Source organism: Melanerpes formicivorus, unplaced genomic scaffold (assembly GCF_026170545.1).
Source record: "Melanerpes formicivorus ecotype bairdi unplaced genomic scaffold, bMelFor1.0.p_v2 SCAF_18, whole genome shotgun sequence".
Lineage (NCBI taxonomy): Eukaryota > Metazoa > Chordata > Aves > Piciformes > Picidae > Melanerpes > Melanerpes formicivorus.
The window spans coordinates 8320468-8339661 of record NW_027142370.1 but is presented as its reverse complement, the minus strand read 5'-3'; the positions used below and the strand labels follow the sequence as shown (position 1 = coordinate 8339661).

General features: G+C 39.4%; 1 protein-coding gene across 7 annotated transcripts in view; it reads left to right on the top strand.

Annotated features, from left to right (window-relative positions):
- The window catches only part of PPP2R2C (protein phosphatase 2 regulatory subunit Bgamma), a 162647-nt gene that overhangs the window by 123361 nt on the left and 20092 nt on the right, over nt 1–19194 (top strand). For all 7 annotated transcript variants that reach the window (XM_068149521.1, XM_068149527.1, XM_068149523.1 and 4 more), the window contains one exon: nt 12428–12592. In XM_068149521.1, coding sequence (XP_068005622.1) covers nt 12428–12592 — 165 coding nt within the window. The remainder of the gene's footprint in view (nt 1–12427; nt 12593–19194) is intronic.

Sequence of the window (19194 nt, the reverse complement as noted above, 5' to 3'; positions counted from 1 at the left end):
CATTTTATCAAGAGCTATTCTGCCAATCTGCATCATGTATTTAAAAGATATGTATTTTGTCATGGAGTCACATTCTAGCCGAGCTGCTCCTAGCAACATTTGGGTAGTTTTTCCTCTAATTTGTGGTGTTCTTTTAATCTTTGCTTCTCAGAATCTCTCCTTCTCCCATGTGCCCTGTTGTCTCTGTCTTTCTCTCCCCTTTAAAGGAAAATGAAGATGCCTGCAGAGCTGAAATCAGGTCTGCAAGTCAGAAGCAGAGGATTGCAGTGGTACTGCGTACTCTGTTTTCATGGTTTGATGAGCTCTTCTAAAGTGTACCTATTGAGAATTGATTGCTTTGCTTTTCTAATTAAAACACTCCTATGTAAACAACTGAAGGGGGGGAAAAAAAAAGGCAATTTTCAACAATCTGATTAGATTCTAGATTGATGTAATGCACTCTGTACTCTCCAGTTCTTTCCAACAAGGGAATACTGACTGGCCTTCTAGCAAAAGTAGAATTGACTGTAGAAAGAGTTTGACACTTAGATCACACGGGAGTGCTGTCAACTGGAGGCTCTCAATGCATTTTGAAAATTGTATAAGATTTGACTAGACTTCTTATGCTTTTTCCTTTCTGACTTAAAGCTTAACAAATACATAAAGTTTGCAAATGGTGGCCTGAGCTGGGCTCTTCCATACAGTACTTTTTGGACTATTTTAGTTAGTATTGAGTTGGAAAAGCAAGTATGATTATAGTATTTGATCTGATTGCAGTGGTTACTGAAGAAGAAAGAATGCTTTAGTACTATCAAGGTGAGGTACATATAGCTTACTTATCATCTCTCAGGAGGAGACTTGATGGGGTGCTTGGTGCCATGGGTTAGCTGTTTGGGTGGGTTGGATTGGTTAATGGGTTGGACGCGATGATCTTGAAGGTCTCTTCCAACCTGGTTTGGTTTATTCTAAATAAAGGTTTATTCTAAAGGTTTATTCTAAATAAAGGTCTAAAGTGCTGACCCACCTGAATTCTGATATTCTCCTTTCATTTCCCTCTTGTTCAGGAATAAGTCCTTGGTTGCATGGAAGTGAAAAAAAAAGCCACAAACCAAACAAACCCCCCCAAACAAATAAACAAAACAAACCACTTTGTGTTTTCTTTGGCTGTTGGGAGGACTTCCTCATTGTACTCAGAAATCATGGTATCTAAAATACAACCCACTGGGGAAATCAAAGCACAGATTTATAGTCAGGTGGGTTTAAAATAGCTTGAATTTCCAGATAAGTTTATCCACCACCCTAGGAGATCCAAGAGCTAGAAAGAGGTCTGAATCTCTGTTAATCAAAGTAAGACTTAAAGTAAATGTAATCAATATTTTTGAAAACAAAAGGAAATGTAGAGTGAAATGTCTTTTGGCCATTTTAATATCTCTTTAATGCATCTATTTGCATTTATATGATGTTTATATCATGAAGCCTCCAACTGTGATGGTTCAAACAAAGTACAGTAACCACTTTATTTATGTTAAAGTATTAACTACATACCACATCTTATCTATGTGTGCAAGAAAAGCTAGGCAGAGTTTCAGTGTCAGAATTGTGTATGCACTGTAAAAAATATTTCAAGATATGTTAAACTGGAGAAAGAAGGACAGCTCTTACCAGAATAAAAGGCAACCATCATTTTAATGGTGCTGTTAAGGACTGTTACAGGATATCAGTGATAAATAAAACTTGCTTTTTCTTTAAACTGCTTCAGATTCTGCAGGGGTCCCCCCTAATTGGGTATGTAATGCTAGATAAATAATAATTAAGAAGACTATGAAAGGAAAAAAGAGTTCTCAAACTGCTAGTCTGGGGACCATGCTGGCTCTGTGGGTGTGTGATTAAACAATGCATCAAGCACCTGTTCCCTCTAACCACTCCAGTGAAACGTAGTGTAAAGAACTTGAAGCTTTAAGCAAAATACCTCAGGTGAGCAGCAGAATAAGGATTTTAGAAATGTGGTAGCTAGGAGAGTCTTTGATGTGTTTTTCTGCTTCCTTAATGTGTGTTTCTGCTGCCTGTTAGGAAGAATACAGTAGGGATTCTCTTATTAAAATCACACAAGAAATGTTTTTAGTGTCAGTTGAGGAGTAAAATTAGGAAAAAGGCAAGTATGTCTAAACATGAGTTGTCATCTTCTCTGAACTGTGTAGACTCCTGATAGTAAATGGAGCCTTTAATGAACTCTCAGCAGACTCATTTGTAAGAAATACTTTGTGTGTCCCTAGTGCAAAGTGCCAAGAGAGAGCTGCATTTCTGGGATCACCTAAATGACTTTGTCTTGTAGACAGATAGACACAGCTTCTACAGCAGGCATTGAATTGGTTCTGCTTCTCTTGAGGTAAAACTACGTCCAGTTTGGATGCAATATGATTTCAGATGTGGTGGTCATCTGTTGTTGAATGTCTTAATTGAGCATCATTTTTACCCTTTTCAGAGCAGGACCAGTGTTTATGTTATCCTCTCTTCTCCCAGGCAGCCAGCACCAGAACAAGAGGACACATTCTCAAGCTGCTCCAGGGGAGGTTTAGGCTGGATATTAGGAAGAAGTTCTATACAGAGAGAGTGATTGCCCATTGGAATGGGCTGCCTGGGGAGGTGGTGGAGTTTCCATCATTGGAGGTGTTCAGGAGGAGACTTGATAGGGTGCTTGGTTGCATGGTTTAGTTGATTAGGTGGGTTGGATGGTAGGTTGGACTCGATGATCTTGAAGGTCTCTGGTTTATTCTATTCTATTCTATTCTATCCTATGCACTGCAGTCTTTATAACCAACTGCTGCAATGCAAAGCATAGATAATTATATCAGCAAGGCTGTGGGAGTAGGTACTGTAGTGACCTCAAGGATGGTCTCTTTGCAAGAAATACAGAGTCTCAGCATCTTTTAGGAGACTTTAAGTCTAGATTTAGGAAGCTTTGAACACTATGAGTAAAATAGCAAAAGTGTTTCAGCCTCTTTTTTGTTTTGTTTTGCCTTTTTGTTTGTTTTGTATTTTCTTGCCAGAGATACTTTATCATTCTTGTCAGAAACAACTGCATTTTAACTATTCTCTTCACCTTAAATTGACTCCTGTCTCAGGAATCTGACTATGAACAAGTCAGAGAGAACTGGATGACAGACCACATCGAAGAGTCAAAAGAGTGATATCAGAGCAAGTTAAACAGTATTCTAGCACTGAACCACTGTCTGAGACCTTCCTGCCATACAGCTGAAATGTACATTGCAGCAAAGGCAAAAAAATACATGGCTGGAGTGTCAGACACCAGTGTCTTCAGGGCATGGGATAGAGCTATGGAAATACTCCCTTCTAGCCATCCTCCAAAGACAAATAAATTGGAAGAGTTGAGCCTGGCTGTGAAAAACTAATTATAGCTGAGGCCTCTGCATTCTTGGCAAAGACCAGGCTCTTCCTTTTTCTGGAATTGTTCTTAAAGAAGTTAATTTAAGGTGATTTGAGCCTAGCTATAGCCTTGGGATAATTACTACAGTGCAGATTTATTGTTTAATAAAAATATTAATTTGTTAATCAGAATACATAATTTTCTCACTTATCACTCCTGTCCATACGCAACTTGAATGAATAAGTATGTGATTATGTTATCCTTTTAATGGATTTCTTTATCTGCCCCTCTGTCTTCTCTAATGCAGTTGCCTCCAAGTAGAGACCCATGGCTATTGTATCATTGCTTCAGAGGTAAGGAAAAACATAGCCAAAGACATTAAAATACTCTTGGTTTTTCAAACTGCACAGTGATTGCAGGAAAGGGAACAAGGAAATGGGCTAGAGTTGCAGCAAATGATAAAGCAAGGAAAATGAAATCCTCAGCCCTTAAAAGCCATCTCACAAGTGTCTAGTAGTACCTTAAAGAACACAACTGGGATTTCCCTGTATTCATGTGTTTGCAGAGTGATCTAGGCAGCACAACTGCAGAAGATACTTAGAATGTTACAACAGATGCAGTTATCTTTTTCAGAGATCTCCACAGAGCCAATTGCTTCCCAGTTTAATTGGAATCGAAGCAAACAGGTTACTATTTTGTACCAGGAATGCTCTTTAAAATATTACCTCAAGCCTTCTGAAGTTTATTGCTAAAATGAATGTTAGTGTCAGCACTAACATTCCTTTCCTTTTTCAACTTGGTTTATTCCATCAGAATTTTCAGGTTTTATCCAGAATCTGAACTCCTTAGCAAAGTATCTAAAATTGCAGATAAAGATTCACATCCCAGAGCTGATACTCAGCTAAGCAGCACTTGTGTTTCAGTGTAATGTGGCTGCAGTCAATGAAGTTATTCCTGTGGAAATGGGTAACAGGATCCAGTCCAAGATTTATTGTCTTACTAATTTTATTTCTTCAGTTGATGAGTTTTAATCAGGATAGTGTCATTGAGCTGGCTTTTAAATTGCATGCTTCCATTTCCCTCTGGATTAATTTCTCACTGAAGCGTTTTCAAACTGAGCCTTTCTCTATTGTCACAGGTGCAGGTGGTGTTTCCAACTTGAAAAACACATATTATGAATTTATTGGGAGTGAGACAAAACCCCCCATCTACACAGTTCTAGGTACAATTATCCAAAAAGATAATGTATAAATAATTTAATGGGCTCTGCCAGAGGGGAGAATTCTCTTAAATGAGTCTAATTATTCTCATTCCCAAGTGAGTTTGGACTTGAAATTAACCTTGCAAAGCACAATCTCTTGCAGAGGTCTTTAAAACAAGAAGAAAATACAATTTGCTTTGCTCATTGGCTAACATTTTTTAGTTTGAAGAGTGTTACACAGAAGGACAGAGATGCCATGAAGATGCTGTTGTGGTCATCTCAGCTGTCGTGAATCTTGCAGGCCACATCTCTGTTCTGCTTCAGTCGTTAAAGCCTGAGACCATGGAAGTTTTTCTTCCTGTTGAACTAGTCAGGGTCCTTCTCATTAATGTAGATAGTTCTCTCTTCTTTGTTATAATACCCACTGGCAAGGACTGCACTTTAGTAATAGTCCTGCCCAAAAGGTTTTTAATTGGGTGTCTTACATAATTTAAACTAGATGATATGGCAAACTTTCCCTGTGGAGTTTCTCCTGAGAGCTGAGTCTATTCCTCGCTTTCAGTTCGATGTTGCTCATGTTCAGGGATTTCTTGGCAGAGCAAAGTTATTTGCAGTCAGAAATATCAGTGTGAATTCTGAATGTAAGTTTGGGTTAGTATTTTTCAGTGCCTGGTTTTCAGAACAGGGAGGTTTTGAAGATAGTTTTATTTGACTGCTTCCATAACAAGCATGCAGGGAAGGGGAGAGCCTTGTGCTCTAGAGGACACTTCTAACTAGCTACATTTTGCAGAAAAATGAGTCCTTTGTGACTTAAATTGTAACTTCAATTAAAGTATGGAAGTATTCTGCTCTACAGGGGTACAAGTATGGCTGCATTGGAGTTTTCTGAAAGATGTATGGGAGAATGAATTGCATATAGGGAAAGAAAATTTCTCTAAGGAATCTGTACCCTTCAGGTGGAAGTTCTGTGCCTGCCTTTTAATAGGCAGGTCTTCCTCAGCTGCATGGGATTTTAATAGTTACCACGAAGGTGTTTCTTGATGATACTGCATGTTAGTTATTCCTTTAAAAAATAATAATTGAAAAAAATGCTGCCCTTTCCTGCAAGTTATGTGGGAAACAACCCCTGGATACTCTTAAGGATAGAGTTTAGGAAGTTACATTTATTGCATTTCTCTATGCTACTGGGGACTGGATTCTGCAAACCAAGTAGATTCTTCTCAGTGAATATGCAAATACATCAACTAAATATGACTTTGCAGGCTGTTAGTGATTGAGTACTGTGCACAGAAAAATGCAGATGTGCATTTATGAAGGCAGGTCCTCCTCTGTTGACTCATCCACTTTAATTTTGCTCTCAGCTGTGTATATGCAGATAATGATTTCTTTGCTTTTGAAAATTTGAATGTGCATGTGGTTGTGACTGAAGCAGGTATGTGACTAGTGCCTACAGATGAAAATGGCAGGTGTTCCCTTTAAAAAGACACCAACAAGCTGAAAGTTCGGTTCTTAAATAAATTAAAACATTCCAGTATCTAAATTCATTTTTCTCCCAGTAAATTAATGGTTGCAATGCATGAACAAACCTATGTATGAGAAAGTTTGGACGTGACTTGCACCATTTTAAATACTCTCTTTCCTGGCAGTGCAGGTTTACAGTTCTGTGTTTTCAACACTTATTCAAATGTTGCTGCGACAACACAAGGAGATTTTTCTTTCTTTGACTCACCTACAGCAAAGTCTGTGATGTTTACTGAATGTAAGGCAACAAAAGCTATTTTGTATGTATTCCTTATGTTATTAGCAATCCCTTTATTTTGTGGTTGCACAGCACCTAACACGGTTGTCTGCAACTTGGCTTTCCACATAGTGTTCAGAGCCCATAGCACTTTTTACTCTTTACTGTATTTCATACTCCAGATTTACGAAAAATACCAATTGCCTACCCCCTCCCCCCCAAAAAAAATAACCAACCCAGCAACCCAAAACATCAACAACCTGTCAGAAGCCTTTGTATCATAGTGGCATCATCTAAACACCTTCTGTGGAACTGTTTTAGTGCCAATCAAAATCAAGTCATTTAAATTTGTACTTTGGGCAAATTGCCACCAGTGTGAAGCTGTTGCCAGAGGTCCCAACTCCAGTATGATGTCTAAAACATCACTGTTATAAAGACTGTGAAATTAAAAATGGAATTGAGCTGAAATTGCACCACTAAGTAATTTTCAAGTGTGGATCAATACCTTGCATTAACAGATATTAAGTCCAGAACAGCTTGAAGGAGCACACACTTGTGCAGCAGTTTCTGGTTTGTGGTTCAGAGGATTGAAATGGTACAGACAATATAATTGTGACTCTCTGGGCTTTTAACATAACCCACACAGCACAGGCTTTTAGTGGAGCAGTGGGTGAATGCTGTGTGATAAAAAGCATTGACACCATGGCTATTAGAGGTACTTAGAATATAAATACTGGGTCATCTCTCTGCCTAAGGTAAAACACTGGAATTTGAAGAAAAGGCCAAATCCATTAACCTATTGACAATCCATTCCAGAAACTGACAACAAGTCTGAAAGCCAGAGATTCAGAAGTTGGACCCTACTCAATGGTGTCCTTACTGCCTTGACATGCCTGCTGTAGAATTGTCATTTAGCAGTGAAAACATAGGGTTTCCACTTTAAGAAAGAAGAAGAAAGGATAAAGTGGATGATTATTTAAAAGTTAGGGCTTGCTTCTTTCTTTATAATTAAGACTGACATAATCACATCATGATGATATCAAACATACTAAGGCCAGATTCTGTTCCTGCTCTCCTGATCTATGCAACATGGAAGAAAACTACAGCCATTTGGAATTAATTCCCTCAGCTGGCACATGGTATAGGAATGATAAAACCACCACGTAGGAAGTGTAAAACTGGTAGAGCTTGATTTGTAAGCAGCACAGTTCCCTCCTTGTAATGAAAATAGCCTGCACTAAATGACTAACAGAGGAAACCACTCAGAGAAATTCTGATATTAAAAGTGTAGAGCCTCAGCAGGACCACAGTAATCAATTACCCTAAACTGAAGCCCTGGCAGCTTCTATGAATTGCTATTGATTTCAGCTACTAGTCAGGGAATCTTTCTAGGACTATGTTAGAATGTGGGTGTGAGATGCAGACAAAATTAGGAGCTGGAAGAAACCTGTGTGGAAAACAGGGAACAGCCAGATTTGGGGAGATATGCTGAAGGGTGGTTTTTTGTGATAGTGCTTAAAAATTGCTATACCCAAGTCCCACACAGTGGTAAAAATGGAAGTATCACATCAGGACATATTGAAATAAGAAAGATGAGAATTTTAGGTTTCTTATGGAGTTAGTATGGAAAATTCTGTCTGGCTTTCTTTAGAAAGCCTCCATCCTCCATTGTAGTTGCATAAAGGGGAGCTAAGTTAATTTCCCCCCCACTCTGTAGCTTTCATCTGACTGTACCAATTATTTCCTTCTTGCAGTGAGCCCTCAAATCATATGAAAAATTATTCCAAAATAATGATACAAGATTCAGTCCTCTATATACTATAGCTTCTGAGTTACAAGTTTGTTGTCTATGAAATTCAGTCTCTTAGAGAATTCCTTGATGGTTTCAGGAAGACAAAGCAGCTGGTTTTTTATGCATACTGTTCACTTCAAAGAGAATTTAATCTGTTTTGAGGAGACTGCTATGTTTCTATTATCATACATGGAATTTCATTCTGGAACCTTTTTGGCTCATCACAAACTCCATTTATTTTCCACACTCTCCTTATATGTGTTTTGGCATGAGCATAAAGCAGGCATGTTCATTCGTATTCTAGTTGATCAAGTGGAGAAGAGCTGATTTAATGTGAATTTTGGATCAAGGTGAGGGTCATCTTTGTAACCTGTGCTAAAAGGGACTTTATGAAGTGACTTCTCCCAGAGGAGGATATTTCTGTTAGATCAGTGGCCCAGAAACAGAGGAACAAATCATCCTCCTGTCATCCTCGTTTTAATATCAGCTTTGCAACAGCAGCACAACATGCCAGATTAGAACCAAATATGCCATATAACTGAATCTCAGATCACATCCCTCACACTGTATCACTGCAGGTTGATAATCATGCCTTTGCTTATGTTCTTTTCTCTCCCACTGTTTTACTTCCCTCCTTCAGATCATTCCCTAAAGCCTTCTTTCTCCTCCCTATCAGGTCCATCTGCCTGCTTACTCCCGTGTTAACCTCTGTTCTTTAGTAATCTGCGGAAAGCAACATAGACACTCTTAGTCAAAGGTTACATTGACTTCAAGTGTCTTTGTTGCCTTTCCCTACATTAACTCCTGGTTATACCACCTCTCACCATCATGGTCTCCAAGCATACTAAACTTTCCATTTCCTTTTTGCTGTGGAAAGCATCTAGAAAAATCCGATGGCCTCTTCATAGCCTTATCACATTTCACTGTGCCAAGCAATGGAGGGGATGCCTGTTATATAAAATGGCAAACAGCTGGGTGAAGAGAGACAGACCTGTTCTATTTTTTGCAAGCAAGAAGGCATTTTCACCAATGCATTCCAGCTCATCTCTGGCAAGGTGTCAGTTCAGTCTTCCCTCAACACCAGGATCTAGGAACTTTCTAAATGCCTCGTTCTTGGCAGGCATGCTTGGGAGTCAAAGCAGTGTGAAGGTCCTTTTAATTTTCTTAGGGGAAATTCCTACCCTCTTCAGGCAGAGGAACACCAGCTTTTCTAGTATATCAGAACTGTATCCTAGTGCCCTACCACCAGTGAACACTGTGGTGTTTCTTTCCAAGATGGCTTTTATTCTGTTTTGTCCACACTCTGAAAATGCCCCATATTGCATGTGGTACAACAGGAGTCAGATGTGACTGGTATTTCAGATGTGAGTGAACTGGGGGAGAGGGACCATGCCCCATTCAAGACACCCCTCCAGATGATACAGTTGCAAAGGAAGCCGTTAGCATAGCAGGAAACTCTACAGATCTGTGCCATTAGAATACTGTCCCCTTTAGGAATGGAATTGTCATTCAGTCAGTTTGTGCCAGATTCCATCTTTGAGCTCTTCAAGTTCACCAAAGGGCCTGTTTCTGAAGCACATTGTCTGGTCCAATGTTAGAAAATGTTTTTCTGCCATGTGATGTTGAGCTTAAAAGGAAGAGTAAGACACAAAGGGGGAAAAGGGAAAATAGAAATGAGAAATATCCCAAGGGAGATGCTTGCCCTTACCATGTTGTGCTAGTTTACATACAGTTCCCACACATCACATGTCAAGCTGTACTTGATTGTTTTCAAATAGAGGAGGAAAATCATAAGAGGAGGAAACTGTTCTTTTGTGTGACATCTTCTTTTGATACATTGGGTTCTGTAGTTGTCAAAGCAAAGGCTGTTTTCCCATCTATTATTACAAATACAGTTGGGGTAAATCTCTCCTCCACATCTATTCCCTTGATTGTTCACTTCAATACAAGTGTTATTGTGATGTTGCTGGGGTTTTTTTTCCCTAAATCTAACAAAATGATGAATTTTCAATGGTGCATTTTTCCCTATGATCCTCAGTAGGTAATGAGGTTCTTTCTCAGTGGAGATTTAGATCACATCTGGAAATGCAGTCTGTTTCAAGTATTTTCTGCTTTTCTGGCAGGAGAATGGAATATTTAATTTCATTATTCAGAATGGGGTTATTCATTTCAGGCAATGAGGGGAAATTCATCAGTGTTGTCTTCAGCATCCAGAAAAATGATACTTCCCATGACTGTTTCACATACTCTATTTATATTTTATATCTTTCTCATCACTCAGCAATTATTCACCCCTCTGCTGAGAGCTGAAGTTCTTGTATTGAGTTACTGTAATTTCTCTGAACTCCACAAAGCAATTCAATCACTGAAAGCAATTGCTTTTGCTTAAGGATATGTCTTGAGACAGACTCACCGAATACCAATAACAAATAAAGGTTATTTACAAATAAAGGATATTTTTGCCTTTCTTGTTCATTTCCCAGGATGCCTTCTAAAAGGGCTGAATCAATGTTGCTACATCTTAACAGTCATTGCACTGATATCAGTCACAAGGTATTCTTAGAGATAGATGCCAATGTGATAGTGCAAGTAAGTGGGAATGCAGCTTAAATGCAACATTAGTTCATGCCCAGTTGTTACTAAATGTCAGAAGATATTACTAGTTTTGCTGATGCTTTCCATTTTAAACCACTTGTTTCAACAAAGAAATGGATAAATCAGTGTGGTGTGTTTGTCTCTACAAAGTCGTTAGGATAATTATCTCTGAATCTTTTGTGTTATGTTAAATTTCAATGTGGTGACCCAGATCTGCTTTTTTTTGGGGGGGGGGGGGAAAGATCAAAGTAGGGAGTGTAAAGGTAGTGATAGGCTGTACCCCCATTCCCAAAGAAATCAATTAAAGGTGTTCCATTTGAGAGGTGGGCGCAGTGGGAACAGAAACAGGCTTAGTATCATGATATGTGATTTCTCTTGCCATCAGTAAAACAGATTTTCTCATTTATCTTATCCTCTGAGATGTTTAACTTTTGAACATCAGCTGATTCAATTTTTATGTTTGGGGAATCCAGGCAGTGAGGTGATTTGTGTTTAGGGCACTGAAGTGGGACTCAGTAGAATCTGGGTTTGTTCTGTCATGCATTTCCCATGTGATCTTATGCAAATCCTTTATTGCCTCTCGCACAGCCTCATCAGCAGAATGGGGAACTGTTCCTCCTCTTGTTCAGAGGATTTGTTAACATTTGGATGGCTTATCTACAGTGGATGGCTGAGGGCCATATGAAAATGTGCAATCTTATTTAAATGTACTGCTTTACATATATATCCTTCTTTCATTTTATGCTTCTACACCTCCTGCTTTCTTACAGTCCCCTCATGGGACTCCTCCTTTTCATTCTTTCCTTTATAAGCAATCTTCCACAGGCTGGCTGTCTCCTCCAAGTAAAGGCTAATTGGGTCCTGGTTATTAAGCCCACCAAGGCAGGTAATATTTATGAGTGGATATACATGTGCTGGAGAAGCACAATGTGAGCTGTACTTCATGTGGATAATCTCTGGTGATCCAGCTGACAGGTTTATGCTTGGGACACTAGATCTTTGATGTATTTTTTGTTCCAGGTATGTCTGCTTAAATGATTCAGGGGTACAGTTCTGAGAGTGGATTTCAGCAGTGAACATCGTTTGCCTAAAACCCCAAGAATGCCATTCCAGATACTCCTTCTGCAAGTATTCAGATAGCAAAACCAGTACTCTGCACAATTTTAGAAAGAAAGATATTGTATTAGTATATATTCACACAAAACTGTTTGTGGAAATGCTTGTTTGACACTTTTGCCTTTGCCGAAAAAAAAAGTACATTTATTGATTGAGGCTTTTAACTTAAGCTGCATTTATTTCTTTTTGAGCTTAAATTGCATGATCATAAAAGCCAGTGAGCAGATCTGAGCTGCACATTGTTCCCTGTCAGTCACTATTATCTGGAATAGAGCAGTTATTCCAACAGCCACTACAGGACATACAGTTACCTGCTCCCTGGTAGTTTTATTGAAGGTGAGAATGCTAAATCCCCTGGAATACTGTTCCACTGATGTCTGCACAGCATGGACAAATATTGGCCTACTAATAATATCTGCTGTAAACCCATTGTTGACTAGCAGCTTTTTGAGTTTGGTGTAGATGGGGCAGGTGTGGAAATTTCCAGACATCCTCCTACTGCAAGATGAATGAGTTTGTGTTTGTCTAAAAGCATTCAATGCATGGACATTTAGATAATCCTCCTTCCTTCCTGAAGGCAGTAAGAGTCACAGCATTTTCCTTAACGAAGCTTCCATTCAGATATTGTAGATATAAAGCCAGCCAATATGGAGGACCTGACAGAAGTGATTACAGCCTCTGAGTTTCATCCCCACCACTGCAATCTCTTTGTCTACAGCAGCAGCAAAGGATCCCTGAGACTCTGCGACATGAGGGCATCAGCTCTCTGTGACAAACATTCCAAGCGTAAGTCCTTGTTTTGTCGAACCTTGTGTGTGTTGCCTTCTCACCTACAGGCATAACTGAAAACAGAACAGCAGAAGGAGGAGGATTTTCTCATTTATACAAGTATTAGATAGGAGCTCCATAGCAGTCATGTCTGTGAGTGGTGGTCACCCTTGTGGGTTCTTATTGCAGCGATCAAGGAACTGACAGCTCTCCAGCTAAAGGAAATATCGGGGTGGGGAGGAAGTATTTAAGTAAATTTTGTCATTTCAACTGCCTTCAAAGTTTTTAATCCATTTCTGGATTAAAAAATATTGAGGTTCTTCCCAAAAATTTAGCCCAGCATTGCTCACATGCACTTTTGCAATAATATGTCTGGATAGACAGTAAGTAATACTGGGGAAAAAATTGTTGGTGTAGAAGGTGTCATCTGTACTAGAGTGGATTTTATGTAGCCTGTGAGACTTTGAGTTGGAGCCACCAATTCATGACAGTTCATGTCTGAAACCTATGTAAGAACAAGGAAATAAAATGTTAAATATGGGGTTGTCTTTGTTCTCAAAGTAAAGGATGAAGGCAAATGCACGTTCATAATGTTTTACTATCAACTCTTTATAGTCTAGAGAAAACAGTAGTCTGGCAATGCTGGGCACTTGTGCAAACAGACTGTTTATTCCTGACCTTCTGAGACTGAAAACCACAGACAAAGGCTTTATATCATGTGTCTGTGACCTTTGAGGAGCTGAGAACCTAATGAATAAACTGCGGGGGCTATTCTTTAGCCACCTTCAGGACTGGAGCTTCCAGGGCACTCCCATCTCACAGCATTGGGTCTTCAGTTTCTTTTGCAGCATTGAAACATTGGGAAGGAAATTCAGGAGAAATTCTTTTAATGCCAGGGGCATGTAAGAGTTTTTTTGTCAGTTCCTAGTTGAACATTTTAAGGTAGGTGGATCTTATTAGTAGGGGTGGGAAGGGGAAAAGAAAATATTCAAAAGTTTGAGACTTAAGTGGTGCACAGATTTAGCACAGAAGCTATTTTTAAAACTAAAGTAACTCTTGAAGAGCCTATGGCTAGGCCTTTGGGCTGCAAGGAGAAATGCATGCACTCTGAAGCTCTTAGGATGTGGTCTCCAATTACAGAAAATACCCTTTCAGGACAATTTCCTAGGCAGAGAAGTGTTTTACCCTTGTACTTGTAGGGGGAATTCAATACCATGAAGTGAAATGTGAGCATGACACAGTCTGGTACATTGCTGTGAGTTATCCTGTCCCACTTAATTGTCTTGTTCCATAATACTTTCATTTCTTCCTCCTAATAAGGCCTCTGTGTAAGTCAGTGCCAAATGCCAATCATGGCTTATTAAAACAAGGATACAGTAACTCTGGATGAAAGAAGGCATTTTATGCCAGAAGGGAGAGCAAGGTCTAATGGTCATTGATTAAACCCCATTTTCCAGATCTGTGAGTTAGAAAATAGCCATTTAATGTAGCATTGCTGCCCTGAACTCAAATCAAACTCAATGAGAAGCTGAGTGTGCCTCCATACGCATGTACAATACAAAATGAGTACAGCAATGGCAGAACTTCCAAAGCATTAAAAGGAATTGGCCCACATGCTGCTGGTTGAAGTGGTATGAGCAGAGCTCTCAGTAGCAAGCAAAATTAATTAAATAGGGACAATGGTTTTAAACTAGAGCAGGGTAGATTTAGGTTGGACGTCAGGAGGAAGTTCTTTACAATGAGAGTAGTGAAACACTAGAACAGGTTGTCCAGAGAGGTGGTGGAGGCCTCATCCCTGGAGGCATTTGAGATCAAACTTGCTGAGCAACCTGATCTAGTTAAAGATGTGTCTGCTGACTGCAGGGCTGGGAGGCTGGACAAGATGACCTTCAGGAGTCCCTTCCAACCCGATGCATTCTATGATTCTATTCTAAGTTGCAAAACCCATAGCAATGTAGAAGAATATATCACAAATACAGGTCTGGGAAAACAGATATTTGCATGGCTGTCTCTCTGGTTCTTTGACTATGCATCTGACTCCTGATTAGAGCTGTTCTACACATGGTGCATACTCAAGATCAGTACCCTATTCTCCTAGCTCAGCTCTCCACCTTTCCCCCAAACTGACTTCATGTCTCAACCAACCCAGCTACAGTGACTTTACTAGTCACTGTAAATCCTCATGTTCTGCCATGCAGCCTTACTTTCTTAATTTGGGCAGTATTTCAGGTGCTGGTTTTAGATTGCAATGGATTTCTGTATTTTCTGGGATAAAAGATCCAGTGTAAAACTCATTACAAATATCTGGATGCTGAGTGTATGCTGGTAACTTTTGAGTTTGCTCCTTTTTCCGACCCCACATTACCCAGATCCCTACAGCTGGGCTAAAGTCAGTTGCAGCTTTCGGAGGAGGGGCCCTTCCACTTGTACAAACGTCACTAAGAGTTACTGCGCCATACTGTGTAAATAAATTACATACTAATATCTGTAATGTAAGTCACTAACACAGGATGTTAATAAATGACAGTGCTCTTGAAGATTTCTGGCTTGCTGAACTAAGTGGCAAAATCTCTCCGTTCAGCATTAGTGACAGCAGCACCGCAAGTTTTCCCCTTATAAATCTTTCATGGCTCTGATGTGGAAGAGACAAGAGATTTCTTCCATCTACTCATTCTTGGTGCCTATGCTGAGATTTATTACCAAGCTGCCAATTTGTGGGATGAGTTGTAATGGAGACCTTTGTCCCTTAGAAAAATGATCTCAGACCTCCAAGTCTACCCATGAGGCACTGAAAGAATATCAGGTCACTAGCTGGGTTTTAAATGGTCATTGAGATACTGATAAGGTGTGACAAAAAATTGTTGGTTTTTCTAATAGACTACCTGAAACTGCTTCTCTTTAATGGATCATGTAGTGCTGGGTGAGCAATCAGAAGTAAAACAGATGGCTGTTACAAATAGATATCCAGGAAAGACCAATCTGTAACCATAGGGGAGATACATAAATAATACTACTCCATGTTATCAGACTTCACAAGTAGTGGAAGAGAATTCCATCAAAATATTCTGGAGAGGAGGTGAAAAAGAGAGATGAATGTCCCTGCTTATTTAGAATATTAGAGGGATGGGAATAAGGAAGGTGTTGTTGCAGTCCATGGTGGGGCTATAGGTGAAGATTTAAAACAGAGCTGAAAGTCAGACTCAAGCTGCAAGAAATAGGGAATTAATCTGAATAATATGGAAGCTATGGAAACTATTTAGAAACTAACTGAATAATATGGAAGCTATGGAAACTGTAGTTTGGCAAAATGGAAACTTGAGTTTAACTCTCATTGATACTCTGTGTAAGAGCCTTGACATCTTAAAGTCATTGCATACTTCAGAAGCTGTCATCTAATTAAATAGTGTGCGTTGCTTCAAGGGATTCTTTAGTGTTAATTTGTATTAGTAGACTAAACCCCTGTTTCTAATTATCCATTACCCATGTGCAAAATCCGCAACAACATACTTCAAGGAAACAGAAGCTGCAGTTTTAAGTTCATTGCTCTGTGTGCTGTGGTGCTCTTTGAAATGCAGACTTTGAGGTTACATAGTGCAGTTAGCCTCTGTCACTGATGTTCATGCTTCCCATCCTCCTTGTGGACTTCACAAGCTTCTGACACCTGGATCTATAGCAGGAGCCTTTTTGAGCCCACCTCCCTTTGACCAAAGAAGCATTTGTAGATGACAGGCAATCCTAACAGCCATCTTCTCTGGACCCTCCCTGAAAAGGGCAAAGCATGTCAGCTGGTGCTTTCCCAGCTCCGTGGGATGAATAATCAATATCTTCAAAGTGTAAAATGGTCTTTGGAGCAATGCAGAGTGAATTTGGAGGTTGGTTTTTTGACCCAAAGTCACTACCCCAAGATCAGAGTGGATTCTTTTTCCTTTGAGAGTCCTTTCCCATATTTTCACTTGAAATCCAGGCATGAAAGAAATGCCAGCCCTTCCCCAAGGGTCAGTGCCACTCTTCCTGTCATCTGGCATGTAACTCAATTGCATTATCTGCAAGTCTTTTTGAAATTACCTTTGATTTTAAACCTAAGAATTCAGACCTGTGGAAGCAGCCAAAGCAAAAATCAAGGATAATCTACTGGAACATGTTAAATTTTTATTTAAATGAATTGTATTTACTCCTTGTTTAAAGGAGGTTGGAATTTCAGAGAGAGCTTTCAGACCTCTAGCTCTGAATATGGATTCTCTTTCATTTGCAACAGAGAAGAACCAGATGCACCAAAAAAAGAAGGAAAGAAAAAAGCCTGTGACAGACCATCCCTGCTGGATTTGCTAATTAATATTGACCTTTCCAAATGAATGATGCTTATTGTATGACTGGGAAGGAGACAACTTGTTTTTCTTTTATGTCAGCTCTATGTCTAAAGCACGCTTTTCATTTCTGCATCTGGTCTCACGTCAGGTTATCATCTGAGAGGGAGACAGCCACCAGTCTTCCTTTGTGCACTGAGAGGCCGCTGTGGAAGTGAAGTCCACTTCAGGCCAAATCTGTACGGTTTCATGTGACAGGAGCGAAACTTATCTGAACCTCCATGATGACCTGACCCTGTGCTTTAAAGAAGGCTTGTTCTCCTTAGCCTAATTATGGATTTATTTTGTAAGCATGCACTACAAAAGCATGCATTCATTGCTGATTTTTATATCCCCAATGAAAAAAATATGCCTCTATCCTGGTAATTCTGTAATTATGGCTGTCACTAAAGATCTGTTACAACAATTTCATGCATGCTGAGCTAGATCCTGGAAGGGATCCTTTCTCGTGCAGGAGTCCCATTGAAATTTGGTGAAGGCTTGCTTTTAGCATGGCTTCCATTCCATCCAGTTTGGATGAATGCATAGTAAAGACATTTGAAAGATGGCTAATGAAAATTCAAACCTGTTTCTGCAGCAATGCAATTATGTCAATACAGCATTTCCTCAAGTTGTGCAAGATATGTTAAAATTAAATCAGAGGGGGAAAAAAACCCACCCTGATTTATATACTTCTAGCTATCAAATAGTAAGAGGAAAAAGCCTGAAGCAATGGTTAAATGATTTATGATTGAAGAGGTGTTTCATTAACCCCTCTTCCCCAACCACACACAGATAAAGCAAATAATTGCTGTAAGATTGCTTTAATTATTCAGGCTATTAAAATTCCTCTCTTGTTTGCTTTATTTTTTAACAGCAACAACTCCTACTTTTCAGAATCTCTTGAAGCCACCATTATTCTTTCAAGGTCCTGTTTCACTGAGGGAAAAACCATCCCTTATCCCTAACCTTCTATATCAAGATTGCAAAGACTTATGCATGAATTTGGCTGTAGAGGAGTAGTAGTTTTATGTCCCATTAACTCCATGGGATTGCTCATAACACATGGCATTAAGCATGCACATAATTCTTCGTGAGACTGAGGTTTAAAGGGGCTTGATCTTAGCTCACTTCCTTGCTCTCTTTAGCATCATTTCTCTTTATTAACAAACTCACTGTCCAAGTCACATTAATATAAGCAACTCTGTAGTGAAGCTCCCCACCCACTGGTCTTTAGCTATTGATCTGGCTTTGCCTTTCAGCACTAATGCACTGTCCCTTGTGGCTTGCGACAAGCTGCAGCAACTCACTGCAGATGGTAAAACAGATTCTTAAGTATTGATTTGAGGCTCCCCTTTTAAAAGCCATGCTCCCCAGAGGTATTGATGAGATGCCTAGTTTTAATATTGGGCCATTGGATAAAGGAATGCTTTATGGTAGGTGGAATTTCACTCTTGTGGTGTGGTGGTAGCTTCAGAAATTTGCTTTTACTCTGAGAAGGAAAATGATGTGTAAGTGAGCAGGGCATGAGGAGTGCTCTCTGAATTGTATGCAAACAATTTGAAAATAGAAATAGAATAAGATATTGATTTTCAATTTGAGCAACTGCAAGCTGTGGCAATACAAAATGTTAAATAATCATGGTTAGTTGTTGAGAAAGCAAGTGTATGTTGTGTTTCTTATGAAGTAGACTCAAAAATACATGTGTATAACCTTATTGATCAGTTCAGAACATGAAGGCAAGATTGTCACATTAGCAGAATATCCTGATCTTGTGAGAGAGTTTCTGAAGGAGGTGAATGCATGTGAGTGGATTTGCTTACTACAAAACAATGAAATATGCAGAGATAGTTGAAGATAGGGTAAATAACAATGGCAAATCAAACTGTTATCATAACAATGAAGCCAAAAGGCATGAAGAGACCACAAATCAAAAAGAAAGCTTTGCAGGTTGTTGTGGTTCACTCAGAATGAACTGAGGAACTCTTTTGTATGAAATCCTAAAGCAGACTTTAAAACAGTGCATAACAATGAGCATATCTGGACAGATTGGAGGTCCTTCTAGCTCAATATTCAGGCTCTGATAGTGAGCAGTAGCAACATCAAGAGAAAATATACAAACAGACTAAATTGGGGGTTCAGGGTCTTTCATGAGAGTGAAGTATTTATTGCATGTAACAGTACTGGGATGTTTGAGGGGGTTTATTCCTTGAATTTGTTCATCTACTTTTGAACCTATGTTTTTCCCATTCACAATGTCTTTCAGTAAAGCCTTTA